The 19,457-nt window shown below is 38.9% G+C and overlaps 1 protein-coding gene across 4 annotated transcripts in view; it reads left to right on the top strand.

Moving 5' to 3' along the window:
- The window catches only part of spop (speckle type BTB/POZ protein), a 94,853-nt gene that overhangs the window by 31,883 nt on the left and 43,513 nt on the right, over window positions 1–19,457 (top strand). For 2 of the 4 annotated variants that reach the window (XM_005726205.2, XM_005726206.2), the window contains 3 exons: window positions 11,149–11,352; window positions 14,756–14,877; window positions 18,557–18,708. In XM_005726205.2, the coding sequence (XP_005726262.1) occupies window positions 11,266–11,352; window positions 14,756–14,877; window positions 18,557–18,708 (361 nt within the window). In that variant the 5' untranslated portion in view covers window positions 11,149–11,265. Of the gene's footprint in view, window positions 1–2,276; window positions 2,309–4,192; window positions 4,562–11,148; window positions 11,353–14,755; window positions 14,878–18,556; window positions 18,709–19,457 lie in introns of those variants that run through there. The other 2 variants (XM_005726208.2, XM_005726207.2) reach the window with 2 other exon arrangements.

Raw genomic sequence — 19,457 nt, 5'->3', positions numbered from 1 at the left:
TAATTTTCAGGCCTACTCCAAGTTTCTCATTTTGCATAATGCTTTGGTCCAGAAAAGCTGAAACCTGTTGGCATACAAAGAAACTGACAGAGTGCATACATGATGTCCAACACCCTTTGTGAAAAGAGAAGGATAAGAAGAGATTAGACAAACGAAGGGGATAAAGATAGAGCTAAAGACGGGCTTTGTTTTTGGTCCCCTTATGAGCCAGGGATCCTGCTAATTACCAAGCTCTCTGGTCCTTGCTAAATGTGTTTGAAATCCACTGGATGCAGATAATTGAGCTGGAAATGTGTTACATGACAAAGTCATGCTGAAGGACAACCACTAAAAAAGGCCTCCTCTCCATCGTTTTCTCTGTCAGGCACACTTTTGATATAAAACTTTCTCAAATGATTCATTCCACAGTGTTTATCTTTGTTGTTTGTTGAGATTAAAGCTTAGGGGATGCTTGAACCACCTTTTGTGATAAGCTATAGTCAAAACAGAGACAGGTCAGTGGTGGACGTGTCAGACAGGTCTGTGTTTTCTTGTTGCTGAATAATTGCTTTTAGTTTTCAATTTAGGGATTTGAGCTTTTTAAAATCCCTCACATCATCATAGCAAAGCAAAAGACTGTTTTTATAGCCACAGGCTGGATGTGTCCATCTATGCATCTCAAGTTTTTTTTCTCAGCTAAACAGTGTCTTGTACTTGAGTTTTTGTATAGCCTAAGTCTCAAATTGATTTCGGTGCTTCATATAAAATTGATTTACTGACTTGGATACATAGATCCCGGGCAGAGATCAGCCTCCCCTGAGAATGTTGGAGTAAAGTGAAAACAAGGTGAAGAGAGACTCCCTGTCGTTCCATTTGCATTTTAATTATAAATTGCATCATTGCACTGAGTGCGGTAACAAAACAACTCTGCCTCTCTCCATTCACTCCTCCCATTTGCTTCAAGCTCAGCTCACTTCACGAGACTGAAACTTCGTGCAGAGAGCCTCTGCTGGGCAGAAATTAAAGAGGGAGAGTTATATGTAAGAGAACAGTTGGTGAAGCTGAATGAAGCCTTGCCTCAGTGAGTGTATGAAAACGTTATACAAATGATGTTTGTATCAGTTTAGTTTAGAAGAAATACATTGCTAAAAGAAGATTTTTGTTTCGATAGTAAGACAGACTTTGCTTTGGGCACTGGAAAAGAAGACAGTGAAAAACCTCTGGACTTGCTGCAGCCAATATCATTTTGTCATTTAAAAAGCTTTTCTCTGTTATCTTGGCAACATGGGCCCACTATGATTTGATGTCTGTCTCAGAGTATATAATAATTTTTATTTTTTCAGGGCTGCAAATTTTCTCAGCGGGTTTTTTCTGTTTCTGCTGTGTGTCTTTGTGTGTGTTTGTTTGTGTGTGTCTACGCTTAGGAGTATTAGTTTGTCACTTGCGTTGTCAGTAAGTATATAGAGCTAATTGATCACACTGGAGAAGTGTACAAGGACAAACTGTGTGAATGCAGACTGAGAGGCTTGAGATGTGGCCCATAAAAATCCAGCATAGCATGGCACATTATTTACAGGGGTTGTATTTCTGTACCACTTGCAAAAGGTACCCCATATGTGAGAGAAGTCCTTTATCTTTCCTGCAGATTTGACTGATAAAAATGTTACATTGGAATGGTTTCTATCGGAGTTTGCAAAATATGGGAAAAGAATATTGCCAGTATGCAAACAGATTAATTTGCATTTTTCTAATCCTAAAAGGCAGAAAAGCAGTTGGCATGTGTAAGGAAGTATACCAAGCCATTCACTTTCATATATTTATTCACACGTTGCATCTTTGTGTGGGGAAAAAATGGGAACTTTGAACAGACCGCAGGTGTTTTGACACACACAATTTGAATAGTGTTGGGGAAAATCAAGAGGTTTCCCATTCTCACATATAGTACTGTGCAAAAAATCTTGAGCTACCACTCGTAAAGTAGTCTTGTGTTCTCCAGTTTTTCTTTCATTTTTAAAGGTGGGAAATGGGTAGAAAACTGAGGTATGCCAAATTACACAAGAATTTATTTGAAAATTGGTGGCAACTGGTCTTATGAAGTGACATGTTTCAATCAGTCATGGTTTTGCCTCCTCAGAGCCTGGACATGAGCACGCAACATTGAAGCGGCGTGGGATCATCTTGACAGAGAATGGAACAAAAGGCAGTTGGTATGCAAAGAAGCACTTTTGCAATGTCCTCCAAGCAGTCTGGAGAACTATTCCTGAAGACCACTTCAAGAAATTAGAAGAAAGCTTGGCTAAGAGAGATCAGGCTGTGCTGAAAAACAAAGGTGGACATACCAGTCTGTTTTTCCCTTATAGAATATATTTCTATGTATGCTTGGATGTGTTTCAATCATTGACTGCACATTTTTCAAAATTTCCTACAAAAAATAAACAAAAGACGAGTGGTTTAACATTTTTGTGCTACACTGTATAGCATGAGATAGTTGGCTATAGATTTGAACTACTCTGTTTGATTTAGACAAGGTTTGCTACTTTTCTAGAGTATATAGGATGCAGGAAACACAATGTACACTTTATACTAGGGAGCTGAGAGGGTAAAAACCATCTAATAACTTTTCCAACTGAATCAGATGTTTACATTCTCACCTACAGGTTTGCCCGACCTGTAATTCATGTGTAAATTCTGGACTGCATTGCATGTGTTAAAACTTCTCAAGTCGTTTTAACTGTAGTTTAAATTGTGTACAAGCTGCTCTTTATATAACCTTTATGTGCACTTGAGTCATGTAGCAGCTGGTCTGCTCTGCAACAGAAGAGCAATGGAGAGATTTGGTAAAGATCAGAATATGACGGAGAAGTGGGAGGATTTAAGAGAGGATGATGGAAAAGGGCAAATGCTGCCAAAATATTCTTTTCTTGTCTTTTCAGCCTTACTATTACATTAGATGCACAGACGTACTGGGCTACTTGTATATTACACCGACAGGAGCTGCTCAGCCATGGAAACCCATGACATGAAGCTCCAAGCAAATGTTTTTTGTGCTGATGTTGATGCCAGAGGAGGTTTGGAACTCCTCCAGTTTGGAAGATTTGACTTCACTTACTGTATTGAAAATGTAATTATTTCTTGGTATGACTATAGCAAACACTGTGACGTACTTACAGTACATACACTACATACAGTACATGCATCGGTATGTTATGTGTTGCAGTACAGCTGGGGATATATTTTGAGCTAAGCTGTCTCGTTTTATTTGCTAGCATTATAGTAGTTTTGTTATCTTAGCTGCAAGTAATACCTTTCTCATTTGAAATCATCTAAATTAGAAAATGCCACGTGAATTAGTAGATCTAAAGCAAGGTATGTGGTAAGGCATGGTCGCTCAGTTTTATAGCAGTCTTGAGAAGGATTAAGAGAAGTGAAAACGGAGAGTTTAGGTGATTTAAAAAGGGGAGAGAGAAGGAAGCTGTGAGAAATGGAGAGTGAGAGAAGACGACTGGTGATATGGAGAGGGATAGTGATGGTGTTTCGCTGGAGTTTGCTCCACGGTTCAGGGAGGACCTCTGTCTCTGCCAGTGCCTCTTAATCCATCACACCTCCTGCGGTCCTGGATCCGACACACTACAGCGTCTTCCCAACCCGCTGACGAATTTATGCTCAGCTCTGTCATGCATGTGTGCCCACTGTTCCTGGCCTTCTCTTATCCCTGTTTTCACTCTTTTTCTTTCTCTGAGTGAATGTCAGGGCTATCAGCACTGCCTCGGGCAAGATGGACAGACACTGTTTTACAGTGTTTTTATACATGCTCCACATCTAGACTTGTTCTTTCTCTCAACACTGAGAGGCTTTTCTCCTTCGCTTTTCATGTTTTGCCTGCCAGTGTCTCCTGCAGCAAGCTCAAATATTTTCAGTGTTCTTGCCCTTAATTTCTGCTACAAATCCAGAATCTCTCATAACGAATATTTGGGATATCTTCCTTTTTTATGATCCATGTGCATGTACTTATTTGACAGGATGTGCACCTCCAGCCATCTGTGAGTTTTAGAAATGAGGGTCGGCTACTTTACTTGATCAATCTTGCTAACCCCCCAGATGGATCTGCACATACTGCCTAAGCTTTTTATGAAATCTGACGTTATAATGAACAGGCTTGATTAACCCTCTGTCAGACTGCTCACCAGAGCTGGAGGAAAGAGAATTGTGGTGGTGGTGATAGAAGAACATGGCCTGGCTCTAGGCTGTGAAAAGATGAGCTAGCATGTGGGCATTTGATTTACGTTCAGAAATGCGTCACACATACGTTGAAGTCTGCAGCACTTTGTCACTTAACCTCAGTTTTCTGGCAGGTTTTCAGTGTTTGTAGTCTGTCCCTCTCAACTCTGCAGCCCGTCTGTGTACCTCACAGGTTTGCTCTGTGCCTGTTGTTGCACAAGGTGACCCTCTAAACACTCCAGGATCCCTGCTGTGATTCTGGCTTTTCTTTGTAGCGGCCAAATTACGCACCTCCACCCCCTGTCCACCTGGTGGCGATGTCTCAGCACCTTCCCACCTGTTTCTCTGAGGGAGAGGATAGTAGGTAACTTAATATTTTTGACATTTTCATTTTATTTTCCGTGTAAAGGGAATTAAGATAGTGACAGGCTAATTGTGTATTGATGTGTGTTTGTGTGCTTGCATGTAGAATGTGTTTTTCCTTTTCTTTTGTATAATATATATATTTTCTGTTTTTGAGACTCTGCGATAGCTGTAATGAATTCCAGAAGGCTTTTTGTTGTTTTGTTCTGTCACTCCTATTTCACAGTAGACCAGGTTGCTTGAAGTCCCTGCCATATGGTCATACTGAAGGATTTATTGGATAAACTTAACCTTTTCATACAAAAACATTGCTATAACTCTACATACCGGTAACTTATGTAACCACAATAGGATCCGTTTGCCTTTAGAATGGCAATATATTGTAAAGTTAGAGTAGGTGACATTAGATTATGTTGGAACAGGTATTAATTTTAGAAAATGAACACCACCTACACTTGTGTTCATAATCCAAAAACTCGTGGTGATGGTAAATGTAGATTGTAATTTTTCAACAGTGACATTTTATATGTAGGGATAGTAAAGCTAAATATTTTTTCTGCATGTGTTTTTGCTACTATTTCGCCATGACAGCAGAAGCAGCATAAAGAGAAAATGTGCAATGCAGCAGTGGTCCCTGGCTGTAACTATCAGTTAATTAGGTGAAGTATTACACTGAAACAGGTACCCTACTGGACTGCCAAGAATGTTATGTTAGGACGACTGGCTCTGTAGCCACAGTCACTGGCATAATTGCAAATTATTGATCTGTGAAGATATTATAGGCTGATGATCCAACCTGCTGAATATTATACAGGTTCACCTCCTGCAGCTCCCACCATCGTATGAATATGTTACCTCTTAGGTGCCATGTGGTATTTGCAACCAGGATGTTAGAATCAGATTTTTGGGTCTTGTGGGTTATAAGGCATTGACCGGTTTTGTTTTGACAAAGCCTGCAGGTACTAGATCGGATTAGAATCTCAGGAATTTGGAGACCAAGTCAACACTGTGTCATGTTTGTTGACTCATTTTCTTCTGTTTCTTTCTCTCTTTCTTTCTTTTTTTTTTTTTCTCCCCCGTCCAGTGTGGTACGGTGCATTGTACTGCAGGCCGTTGCCAGTGACATTGCTATGTGATCATTTGCAAGGATGTTTAGGGGGTGCCTCATGTCAAATAACATCCAAGTAAATATCAGGATCTGAAGATTCCCAGAAAATTACACTATCAGTGGTTTTAGCATTATGGCTGTTCAGTCTAATTGAGGAAACAATATGAGCAAATGTTCTTTGTCAAAGATGTTTTTTGTTTGAGTTTTATAGTTGGTCTAAAAGAACACAATCTGGGAGAAGTCAGGCTAACAATTCAGAGAAAATTACAACTGATGTATGCTCTGTCAGCCCAGCAGCTTAATAATGTGCACTCTCCAGCATTTCTATGCATGAGCTTCTTCTTTTGGCTGCTCCCGTTAGGGGTCACTGCGGTGGTTCATCTGCCTCCATCTCACCCTGTCCCGAGCATCCTCCTCTGTCACATCAACCTTCTGAATATCCTCCTTGACCACATCCATGAATCTTCTCTGTCGTCTTCCTCTTTTCCTCCTACTTGGCAGCTCCATATTCAACATCTTTCAGCTCCTTTCCTTAGTTTCCAGCCTCACATAGAAATCACTACACACCTTTTCCTTTCTCTTTGCCACCTAGCCTCCCAATGCTCTGTCTACTTTACTCGTCCTCCTGACTATCCCTCTTGTTTCTTTGCTAACCCTTTTGAATGCTTTCCTGTACCTCCTCATTCAAAGCCAAGTCTCCTTTTCTCTGTCCACAGGGTACACCTTCTTAGCAAATTACCACCTCAGCTGTGCTTTCCCAGTCCTCCCCACCTTTTGTCACCCTATGTTCCTGCCTCTTCCTGAAATGCATGTTCACCTCATCCATCCTTTTCTCTGCCATCTGTACTTTTCTCTTTTTAACACTATATCTCTCTAACACCACCTCATCACACCTGTTCCTTTTTACTTGCATTTCTTCATCGAAGAACATTCAGCATCAACGCTTCAGTTTCTACCTTCAAACTCATGATCCTGGCTGATATTCTCCTCACCTCTACAACATTGTTCACATTATCCTTTCTCCATTTCTCTTCCTATCTACGCCATGGTTGTTAACCTGTGCATCAACGGATCCTGCATGGAAATCTTATTGGTGATCTACACGTTTTATCTGGCAAACCCAAGCAAGTCCAGTTAAATGATTGGAAATGTTTTAAATATGAAATGTCTGGCAAACTTGGCATTTCTTTGATCCTGTTAAGATTTTTTTTTTTTTTTTTTTTAGAAGGGCCAATAAATACTTTTATCCTGCAATGAAGTAAAGATAATACTCCAACAGCTAGACATATTGAAAGTAAACAAGCTAAATATGCATTGTTCTCACTGACACTGAGGTTGGGAAGGCTGTGCAAGCGATGTGCATCACCAGCTATTCAGATTGTCACAAGCACAGATGGAAAAACAAATGAACAGAAATGTGTCCTCGAGTGTAAATATGCATTGTAAGCTCTTCACAATATCAGATTTGCAGATGGAGGTAACATATGCACAGAATATGCTATCACCACGTAAAATTTACAGATGGAGTGAATATCGCAGCACAGGAATTATTACACCATGAGCCGAGTGTCATGTATTCACTTAGTGTGTAACATGTTAGTGATGTGGTACCGGTATACCGTGGGGCTGTAACAGTCTGGACAGCTGGTGGCCTCTAGCTCTCATCCTGATGGCAGAGGCAGACGCAGCATCACCTCGCTTACCTCTTGTTTATGCAGAAGAAGTTGAATCTATCTGTCTTTTGGTTTGTCAGAGTCTCTTCCCTGGCGTGTTGAAGTATGTGACAGAGAGATGGAGAGAGATGGTGACTGGACTGGTAGAGTGAGAGCAGACTGTCTTTCTGTAATGAATATAAATGGGCTCCAGGTCTCACTCTCCTCATCTGGCCTACCTTTCTGAAAGCAGACATGGGATGAGAATGTGGATTGAAGTTGGCCCATCCTCCTATACTCCTTTTGCTACACAGTCACACCTTCTGCATTATACATACAGAAAACAGAAGATCAAACTTGTTTTGTGCCATGCTTTTTTTGCCGGCTGCATTTTGGTTTTAAGGTGTCATTTGAAAGGGGCATCTTGAACATAATCTTCTGCAAGGTAAAAGGTAAAAAATGACGACGTGCCCTAAGGAAGCCCACAAGTTACACTTATAACTCAACATAGCACTGAATTCTGATCTGTAGGGTACATTTATTCTGCTTATGTCGTTTGTAAACTATTTCTTTTTCTAATTATTCACTGTCTGTAGTCCTGAAATGTAAAAAACTGAGGAAATTCTAATGTCAAAGAGCTGATAAATTGTTGTATATCATTTAAGATTAAGTGTGTGTTGAGAGACATTAAGTGTAAGTGTGTGGAGAGACATAAACCATTTTGACACTTATGTGAATGTAAAGTAAGAACATTTGTTAAAACATGACTTCTTGAAATGAACCATAGGTTAAAAAATGAATGGTTGCAAGAGGTTTTAGTGCTGAGGTTGTTGTGCAGAAAATCAGGAATGATGTGTCTTGTCAGTCAAGATGTTGTGATAATGACATTTTCAATAAAGATGTGCAAAAACTGATGTTGAAGGACAGGAGTGCAGAACATTTTCTCTTTTCTACTTTGCACTTTCTGTTTTTGATTAAACTGTAATTATTGTAAGTGCAGAATGGGTTAAAACCAGAGTGGCAACATCCAAGACTATAATAAGGCTCATGCAGATGTGCCAGAAACAGTTCTTCATTTCCAGTTACTCAAATCATGACAACTTGCTCTGAAGATGAGTCCCCATGGACTTCTATGCTAAAATGCCCAGCAGAAATTAAATTTTTTTGCAACAGCTGTTTGGGGGCAAACTTTTAAATAACTCCCCTGTACACATTTTTGTGAACATTTAACCTGTAGCATTATTTTTTTCATGACTAACAGTCGCCTAGCGTTAGCAGGTTTCTGTGACTGTGTGATGTTGTCCATCAGTCCATCGCAGCACTGTTAACCAGGCTCTGTAGTTTTATCTTGTAACTTAACAGTTACAAAAACCCCCCAAACAAACAAAAAAGGAGAGCCAATGCCACAATGCTAAAACTGAGTCTTCGAAATGGCAGTTTACAAACCAGATGGTGACATCTTTGTGACTCAATTCATTTTTATATGGCCTGTAAATTGCATGTGAAAACCATGCAGAAAATACTTTGAGCTTGTGACATTATTTTTTCAGATTTAAAAATAGAACCTCTTACTTTAGTGGTGTTCAATACAACAATAGCCCTCAAAAATTGTAGTGGTAAAGAAGGACCGGTCATTTAGTCTTCACAATGCAGCATCCCTAGCACTGCGTTTGTATGCTTTTGTTACAGAAGAGTAAACTGTTGTCTAGTTCTTTAGTTTGCTGTATTTGCAGGCAGAGAAATTTTGATGTATACTCTGCAGAATCTGAACTTGTTTGCTGTTCTTCTGCATTGCTCTCTCTCTTTCTAAGCACTTCTTATCCTCATCCTAATTTTCACTGCTTTTTATCCAACCTTGGAAGTGCTGATGGCTACCAAGTAGCTGCAAAAAATTCTTCAATCCTTATCTGAACCACAGCACCTCGATTACCTCTTTCCTTTGTCTTTTAATTGCCTTTGGGAGAGCACAGTCTTTGTGCCTGCCATACACTGTAATGTGACAATATTTATTTTCCCTACATCATATGCATTATGACCTATTAGCCATTCCTTTCGTTCACACCGTCATCTTCAGATTCCTGTGACAAATGAACTGTCTGAAGACATTTCTCCTGAGGGGAGTCCTATGATTAGCACGCATCTCCTCTGTCTCTGTTATTGTTGCTTTTCTCCTACTGCTTTGCTCTTGATGTTTGTCATGAAAAACAAGGAAAAAAAATCCCAAGCTTTTTTCTGGTTAAGTGTCATCTGGGTGTATTTAGAAAGCTGTGAGGCTGTTAGCAGTGCTGCCAGTGTTGTCATGTTTTCTTAAATTGATTTCCTGTGATTACTAGGCATTCATGGTGCTCTTTAAGGGACATGATACAAGAAAGCCACTTGGTAAATTGTGCCTTGAATACACTGTGATACAATACCAGAATGATGACACGAGGAAGCACACGCATGTAAAAAACCACCCTCGCTCACTCGTATAGACTGTAATTAATTGCCAGGAAGTCTCAGGTAATTTAAATTGCAAATGAGTACAGCTTTTTTCTCCCGACTTTTTTTTGATTAATATTTTATTGTTTTACTGAGCGAAAATGCCACCAGTGTTTTCATCAGATACAAGTGGCACAAAAGAAGAAAAGGGGGCACTGAATTGAGATGATCAGATTCAGGCGTTAGCTCTAAACATTAATTAAGTTGTCTGGTTCTAGAGCCGGTGAGGTCCGCGTGTCGCCTCTTCTGTTTCCAATCCACTCACCAAGAGACAGAGGTTCCTCTTACCTTTTTACCCCTTTCCTTCCCTTTTTTTTGTCTCTCTGGATTCTTGGTCCAGTACTGTTTCTGCCAAGTTTTCTTAGGTCCTAAACTTCTCTTTCAATCAGACACTAATTAAGCAATGGAGTGGAAAGGTTTCTCTGGCAGGAGATCAGGGGGACTTGCAGGTTGAGTGAGAAAAGCCAGATCTTGAGACCTTGATGACTTAGGTATGAAATTTGTGGAGAGGAACTTGAAAGGAGCGTAAGGGAATGAGACGAGAGGAAATGAGAGATTTAGACAGCAGAGAAATTACACTTTGAAACCAAACCGTGCATATTCCTTTTTATTTTTCAGTAAGATGTTCAGGCATTTGAGACTGCTAGTATAGAACGGACCAAAAATTAGAATAGGAAAATAATGAGGAAACTCCGCTTTGCTTCAAATGGAAGCGGAGAGGCGATGTAGCCATTACAGTCTAAATCTGTACCGCAGTATTCTGGAATAAAAACAGCCTTGGAACAGGTGCTTATCAAACAAAACTTTGACCTTTCTTAGTCGTTTGAAAGTAAAGTATGACCTTGTGTGTGTTGTGAGTACAGACTGGCTGCTTGAGATGAAAGTCTTAAGTCCTGCCCTTCACTTACAGCCACAGCGGATGGGATGCAGCCTGGCTGGAATCACGTGGCTGGCACAGCACTGTGTTCATCTCAAAGCAAAACAAAGACGAAACCACGCGCAGATAAAGGAAGGCTTCCCTTAGTGAAGCCGAGTGCACGCTGCTGCTGTGCTTTGACTGCCAAAGACTCTTTTAAAACAAATAAATCCAGAGCCTTTGCTTCCTACTTACTGGGAAATACCACTCAATTATTCCAAACATTTAATTAAGAATTGCCATGACATGTACAAAGAGAGGCACATACACACATGGGATGCACAAGGTCACAGATTTCTTAGTTATTGGTTTTGTTGCTTTAAAAGTCAAACTGTTTTAATGGCTGTATTTCTGTGACACTACAGGGAGCCTGTAGCTATTTTAGAGTCTGTTGTACTGAATTCAACTTTCTGCTGTTCTCTGTATGGCAGGGGTTTAAGAGGCAGCCAGCTTGACTGATTATTGGACCTTTCCTACCTCATACACCTCATACCACCTCATCCCACATCTGGCTGCTGCCACTGCCCAACTCGGTGCTCTCAGCATCAATGCTGGCAATGTCCAGAGTACCAAGTCCCCCACCATCGGCAGAAATGTCCAGCAGTCCTGTGGCTGAGAGCTGGTGTTATACTCAGGTGAGTAATGCATGACTTTTTATATTTTGTGCTTCACTTCCTTGTGTTTTACTAAACTGAACCGTAATCAGGCCAGAATGCATCTTAAAATATTATAGTTAGATTGTCAGGCATTACTTAAGTCGGTAACCACTAACCAGTGCCATTAACCAGTCTCCTGTGTCTCTTGTCCTTTTGCCAGGAAATTAATCTCAGCACACAATGCTGAAGGATGTCTCGATTCCTAAAATGCATGTGAAGTGAAAATGATCTCTGTGTGTGTGATTTTAAAAAAAGAACTATATCTGGTCACATTGCACCACGTTTTTAATTTAATTAAAAAGTAGACTTAATAAATAATATTTTGCTGATTTGCAAAACCATTGACCATCTGAGATGAAACAAATACAGCTGTAGTTGGGATATAACAAAGCAATTTATGACACACCTGTGGCAATAGTTGTTTTCGCTAGAAATCAATTTTAAATGAGGCTCTGAAGCAGTGATTTTTTAAAATTTTGTTCAACGCCTGTTGCCTCAGCTCTTCTCTCCTCATATCTCTTTATCACCTTCTTCATTTGATACTCTGGTAAAATGCGAGAAAAGGAAATGAAGACGTACAAACTGAGAAATAAGAAATGGGGTATATTTTACTGGACTACTTTTGTAACCATAATTTTAATTTCACCCCTTGTAAATGCTGAGGTTATTTAATTTGTGGTCTTTAAAGATGTTAGAGGATTTATAAGATTTTGTCTTTAACCAGCCCGAACTCACTTCGGCAAGCTTCCTCGTAATGTCTTTAAGTAGTTATAAGGAATAGTTCTTCAGGAAATTCCAGACATCTTCTTTGGATGTCATCTGCCTTTTGTTCACTTTCCAGATGATCCCAAACTGTTTAGATAATTTTGAAGTCCAGTCTCTGGGGATGTGAATCCATGCCTGATAGTTTTGTGTTCCATTGTGTGTTCTTCCATCCAGGTGCTTTTTTTTTTTTTTTTTTTTTTTTTTGCATTGGCAGTGTTTTTGGAATCATTGTTATGCTGAAAAATGAAGCTGTTGCCAATCAGACAGTTTCCAGATGGTATTGCATGATGAATCAAAATCTGACAATATTTTCTTTTTTCATTATTCCATCGTTTCTGACGAGATCACTGGCTGAAATGCAGCACCAAAGGACGACAGAACCTCTGTGTTGTTGTGTTGTACCTCTCCTCTGACTTCTTTAATACATTTTGAAAATGATTTGATATAAAAATTAGAAATTTGGATTTAGCACTCATTAAGACCTTTTGCTACTGATTTTCAGCCCAGTTCTTGTGTAATTTGGCAAACCTCAGCTTTTTCTTCTCATTTCGCTTCCTTAAAAATGGCTTTCTGACAGCCACATTTGCACTGAGACAGTTTCTGATAAGGGTTCAGCAAACAGTAGATCAATCAACTGATGGACCAAATACATTTCTCAGGTCCTGTGTCTGGTGTTTGCTGAATAACATGACTTTTAGTTATTGTTGTTATTATATCCCCACTAGACGGGCAGGCAACGTGGACAAGCAGCTTTTTTTATTTTTTATTTTTATTTTTTATTTTATATGATAACATAACGAGGTAGCATAGGAGTTTTGGTACCAATAGGTGTATCTGCTAAAATTCTCAGACAGGTTTGAATCCCGGTGACCTTTATCTTAAGGTCACAGGGCAAATTCTGAATGCAGTCACTTTTGAAATTGATACCATAGGTGTTTCCACTAGGAGGCTGAGGGTTAGCACTAGTGGCTGCAAGTGATTTTTAGACCGGCCACTTTTATGGCCAGTAGCTCTTTGGGAATCACCTTGGTGTTGCAAAAACATTATATTATGCCTGTAAAACAATGTTTTGTTTTGTTTTTGCTGCATTTTTTTTTTTACAGGTTTAACTTTCCTGACTGTTTGCTACAGAGCACCTTTAAAAACCTTTTGTTGCCATTTTTTCCTGTTATGTGTAGATACAACACTGCTTTATCCCTTTTGTTAAGTTCCTTTTTTATGCTTGAATGAGTCAAGTTAAGTGACTTACTAAACAAACAAACCCAAAAAATAAATGCTGGTGAAAATGTTCATATTTTCTGGTCTGAAAATAAGTTAAAAAGCAGCTAATTTTTAAATGAAACTATGATTAACCAGCCAGGAGAACTACTGCTCAAGACCACTTTAAAAATTACAAGAACGTTTGGTTCCTTGGAGGCAAAATATAACAAAATGAGGCCCGACTCAAGACTTTTGCACAGTACCATATGCAGTACCTGGCTGGATTTAGCAAAATAATCTGATTCTACCCCAGAAGAACTCTGAATTTAGTAATTTGGTAATTACTTGGTAATCAGTCCCTTTTGTTGGATGCTTTCATGCAGTCAGGAGGTTGAGATGCTCTTTTTTTTCTGCCCGTAGATTATCAAATGTCAGTTTGATTCATGCAAGAAAAATTATCTTCATCATTTATAAAGTACAATCTTTGCTTTTACAATCTTGGCTAAGCACAGTCTGACAAATTGCTTCAAGCTTCTTCAAACATTGTTGGTTTGTTGGTAAGAGATTTTTGTTGCCTGCTTCTTATTTCTGCTCGACGCTAGAGGCTCAAGGCTATATTAGCAGTTACTACTATAATTTACACCCAGATTACTAGATAAACTGTCAGACGTTGAGCTATATTGCGGGTGAACTAGGTTCTGTGTTTTAACAAGGTGGCGATATCGCTGTTTCTGCTGCATCAATTTTGAATGTTAAAAAAAGTTCTCTAAACTTACAAGGTGCGGTGTTAAATTGGAGGAGTAATTCAGCCATGAAGGTGTTCTTGAACAGTGTTACACAATATGTATCTTTTGCTTTAATCAGCCTGGTGCAGCTTTTGCTAATCTTTAATGGTGAATCTTTTTTTTAAACTTTTTTGGTATTTGTGCAATATTAAATCTAGCTTGCTGATATGCTTTTTTTCCTGATAGCTTCTACATTACCAGCCAAATTTTTTTTCTTTTTTAAATAAAAATTGATGTCATTTTACATGTTTTCTTTGTTTAATGGTTATCTGCTCTATGAAATTGTATTTGTTATAGTTATTGCAGTGTAGGCTTTACTAGCTCAGATAACACTTTCCTGATAAGAGCAAAGCTAGATAAAGTATGTCATTGATGATGTCTGTTTTTTCATCTCTGCTACGTCCTTGCAAAATTGTTTTGTTTTTTTTTTGTTTGTTTTTTTCCGTGGCTACTTTTCCATTATCCTTTCTTCTTTCCCTTCGTTTGTTGTCAGTGTTTATTAAGATGAAAGGCAGTTTTGATGTGCGGTTTTGAAGTCCTGGCTGACCAAAGACCACTTACCCATATAGAAAAGATAAATATATAAAAAAAGGAGATCTGGTTTCAGCCGATCCTGTGCTTTTTCTATGCAGATCAAAGTGGTGAAGTTCTCCTACATGTGGACCATCAACAACTTCAGCTTCTGTCGTGAGGAGATGGGAGAGGTCATCAAAAGCTCCACTTTTTCCTCAGGAGCCAATGACAAACTCAAATGGTTAGTAAAGTCTCATCATTCTAGCTATCACATATAAAGTACAGCATTCCTGCTCTAAGAGTGCTTTTGGAGAATGTCCTTTCAAGAAGTCTTCTTAAGGATTTTCAACTTTCGCACCTTTGAAAGGTAGAACTACGTGATCTACGTGCTTCTACACGTGGCGTATCAATCATTGCTCTGTGCCTTTTAACGTGTCTGTGTTTGCAGTGTTTATTAGCATATGTTTTGAAATTAAAATTAACCTTCTTGCATGACACGTTAGTATGCATGAATTGATCTGAGGTTAAACCCACATTTAAATTGGATTACTTTACTCTGAGATGAGGGGACTTTGAGATGAGCACCCTCCTGCTTGTCGTGTTTAAAATTATAGGTTGAGTATGAGCAGCTCACACCTCCCATCTTTCCTTGAAACATCTTGGCAACTCCCCAGGAAGAACTGAGGGATGTGGAGGATGTGGCTAGGTACACAGAAAATTGCTCTATAATTCTTCGTCCGCTAATATTCACAGTCTGACCAGTGGAAAATGGATAAATGTATGCTGAATTTTCCAGATCGTAGCTTTGGACTTTGTTTGATTCCTGCAAAGTGTGGCAAAAAATGTTCAAAGAAAAAACTGTTATGTTTAAGGTGCTACAGTGCTTATTCATCCTTGTCAAAACTAAATTTTTGAAGGCAGTAATATGATTTGATTTTGTACTAGTTTGCCCTGAAATGACTTGACAGACTTATTCCATCCGGTGTTGGAAATGTACCTAATTGCCGAGAGTGCAGCTGTACAAACTGGCTAAGTGAACAGCTACTGGGCTGTCATGCTTTGACTTCCGTAGATGGCTGAACTGATGAGTACTTTTTGGATCCACATCAAAGATTTGTGTTAAGTATGACATGCCAGTGATTTCATTTCCACATAAGTCAGGGTCACTCATTTAAAATCTCATGCATTTATGTAGTGGCCAAAGATATTTTAGGGAGATGAAGGTAATGATTATGTCCTGGGATAAAACAATGCAGTAGTCATATGTAAGTTATGTAAGTTGCTTGTTTAAATTGGATGCAAACTGTGTCATGTTAAAGAATGATGACTTAATTAGTCTTTTGTTTCCGGGTGAACGATTCTGTTATTTATTTATTTTTATTTTAACCATCTGTAGCATAACTCTTTTTCAGTTGCATCTTTTTCCAGTGCACTGCACTGCAGATCAGCCCCCCAAGTTGTACAATAAAAACTAGAGACAAACATAAATGAATTAATAAGAACTTGTTAAGAATTCAGGCCAGGTTCGCTACATTATAGAACAAAACAATGAAAATGTATGAAATGGCTATTCTGTAGTATATTACCATAACTAAAAATCAAATTTTCAGTTCATTTTCCTTTACCTTATAATACTTTTTAAGTAGAGGTTATTTAGCTTGAAAAATGTAAGACTTACTTGGCAGCTGACTATGACGTGATGCCAAGATTATTACAGTAATTCATATAATGTCGTAAAATATTATTGTCTTAAATAATTTCCAGAATTACAGTTTCCAGATGCTTAACAGTCCATATGTCCATGGTAAAGTGTTTGATGCTACTTAAACTGTAACAGGCTGTGCAACAAACAATCCATATGTTGCAAACACAAAGCTATGATTCTTTTGTGAAACTGGTTTCTGTTGCATTGCTGAGGACCCTTTTTTCCTGTGATTTATTTTAGATTTCTGATGTTTTTTTTATAGTTATTGCGGTTTCATATTGAAATATTAGGAAAGCTCAGACTCTTTGCTCTTTGCTCAACTACGTTGTACCACTACTGACTATAAAACTCTGCTGGATATACCCTCATTTCAATTTGGCCGATTCCAGTCTGCTTGTGAAATTCGGCAGCGCCTATAACACTACTTTTTCGAGGATGCTCTTGCTGTTCAGACCAATTTCACGTCTGTGAAGGATTCTAGATCTTCAACTTGCATTTGTTTTTGTGGAAGAGGAGAATCGAAAGGATCGAGATCTGACAAGTATGGCGGGTGATGAGTGATGACTGTGCTTGTGGCCAAAGTTCAGTTTGTGTGCATTGGTGTACAATTGACACGCACCACAGGTCATGAGTTTGCACTGAATGCTCTCCCTCAGGCTCCTTATTCAATTACTGCTGAAGCCCTCAACAGTCGGTCTGATCTTGGGTTAAATGTCCCCCTAAAAAAAACCCCCAAAAAACAAAAACCCCAAACCACCCAAAAGCACGGGGGGGAAGGGAAACCCCCCAAAACAAACAAAAAAAACTAACAAAAAACGAAAATACCCCAAAGAGCTTACTGCTGATCACGGATCTCACCATGGACACTGTGTACTTCTACTGAAAATGGCTCATATTAGTAGTGACAATCCTTGACATAAAGGTTGGGTTAGCTTGACACAGAAGTCTGCACAAGTTTGAGATCAAAGGTGGAACTCCTGATGTACGCGTGTGAGGTGTTGGAACATGACTTTTCAGGTGCATTGTAATAAAAGTAGCTTCGCTGGAAGCGAAGAAGACTTTGAGGGGAGATTGGGAGTATTAGAATCAGGTGTTGTTTATTGGGTTTTTGTGAGTACAGTGAAACTTTATATTGGTTTTGCTTCCTACTTTGTTAAAAAAAATACCCTTTTAATGGCTATATCTTCCACTTTAATGCATACCGTGGTTAATTAGTGACTAGGAAATATATTAAATCCTATGTATTTTATTTATTCACAAGTGTCATAATGTCAAAATATGTTTTTAGCTTATCTGATGAATTTATGCCGTGACAGCGCCTCTGGAGATTTGTCAGTCTTCCCATACAGCCACATGTCACAAGAATCGCTACTCCTCCTGGTCAGAATCGAATCAAACATAGACACAGTGATCACCTAACAGGTCTTCATCCAAACTGTGCTTGGCATTTTACCTGCAATAACCTGCAAATTGTGACGGATCCTGATCCTTATGAGTTATAATACTGCGTTATTGCTGTTGTGGCTTTGTTTAAGTGTATGGGATCATTAACCAACCATGGCACAGCAGTGGGTTACCTCACAGTGGTATTGTCTCACTGTCCCTGAAACCATGTTACAAGTGTGAGTCTGTCTGGCTTATTGTCAGAGTAACATAATAGTGCACCAGACAGATTATAGGTTTACTTTTGAGCATCATTTCCTTTGATACTGGAGGGTTTTGGTGACAATAGCTTTGGACATGAAGAGTAGTCTGAGACTGCTGCTAAGCAGATCTTTAGTAGCCTTAACTGCTGTGGTTTCTGTGCTTTGATGTAGTCTAAAGCTTCAATTAAATGTTGCTTTGTGAATAAGGACATTATTCGATTTTTAATAACTTGTTTGAGAATTTGTGAAATCAAGAGAAATTGCTTCATACTGGCTAAAACATAATTCGATTAAGTAATTGATTGTGTTTGATGAGGAAGACGTTTTTGTGCCATTATAAAACACATTTAAAAGCTGAAGTGGAGCATAGAAGTGACCGTTTAAAGTACATATCAGATGAAAAGTAAAAATCATTGTCAATAATTTCCAATACTTTTCATCTAAGAATAATCAGATTGTCACTTACAAATATTACAGATACTTCCAGGAACTGATACTCCCCCTTTGTCCTTTTTTTCTTCTTCTTTTTTTGGTCTCACTAGTGTGTTTCTTCCCTTTCTTTCCCCTAGGTGTTTGCGTGTGAATCCTAAAGGTCTGGATGAGGAGAGCAAAGACTATTTATCACTTTACCTCCTCTTGGTTAGCTGCCCAAAAAGTGAAGTGCGTGCCAAGTTTAAGTTTTCTATCCTCAATGCCAAGGGAGAGGAGACCAAAGCCATGGGTAAGTCAGAATCACCAGGCCCTAAAGAGTGGCAGTCAGTTTTATTTATATAGCCTTATGGCTCAGTCAAAATAGGAAAACCTCCTTGGACTGGAAAAAAAAATCGTTGATTTGTGAATGTTTTCAAATTTGGTGACTGATTTCAAGTAGGCGTGACGACCTGTTGGCTTACCAGAGATTGAGTGTGCAACATCCTCAAGTTTTAGGTGACTCCTTTTGGTCACAAGGTGATTGCACAGATCACTTTGTAGAAGAAAACCTGTCTCCAAACAGTCACAGTCTGACTCAGACTGACACAGTCAAATTATTTTAAAGACACCAACTGTCTGCATGTGGATCTTACACCCTGTCCTCGAAGCAACTATTTGAAAAGCAACAAGATTGCAAGTTCATTGCACACACTGATGAAAGAAAACCTATTTATAATACAGGTGATCAAGATGGTAACATTATGTTTTATATGAGGAGCTTTGACATGATAATAAACACATGACCCCCCCCCCTCACCGGCACAAGAAGTTAAGACTAACAAGCATTTAAAAATACATGGAAGTCCACAGTTTTATTTTCTGAAATCCTAACTTGTTCTAATTGACACTGAAAAATATATTCAAATTCATTACTGAAACCTAAGCTGCCCACATAGACTTTATATTCAGCACAAAGCCAGGGATATCTCAAAGTTTAAGAGTTTCAAAATGAAAAACTCTTGTCACACCTGTGTCTTTGGGGCACTGAAATTTGTAATG

This window comes from Pundamilia nyererei, unplaced genomic scaffold (genome assembly GCF_000239375.1).
Source record: "Pundamilia nyererei isolate P.nyererei 1_Seehausen unplaced genomic scaffold, PunNye1.0 scaffold00018, whole genome shotgun sequence".
NCBI classification, from domain to species: domain Eukaryota; kingdom Metazoa; phylum Chordata; class Actinopteri; order Cichliformes; family Cichlidae; genus Pundamilia; species Pundamilia nyererei.
Note: the sequence above shows the minus strand (reverse complement) of the source record. Positions and strands in the feature narration are given on the sequence as shown.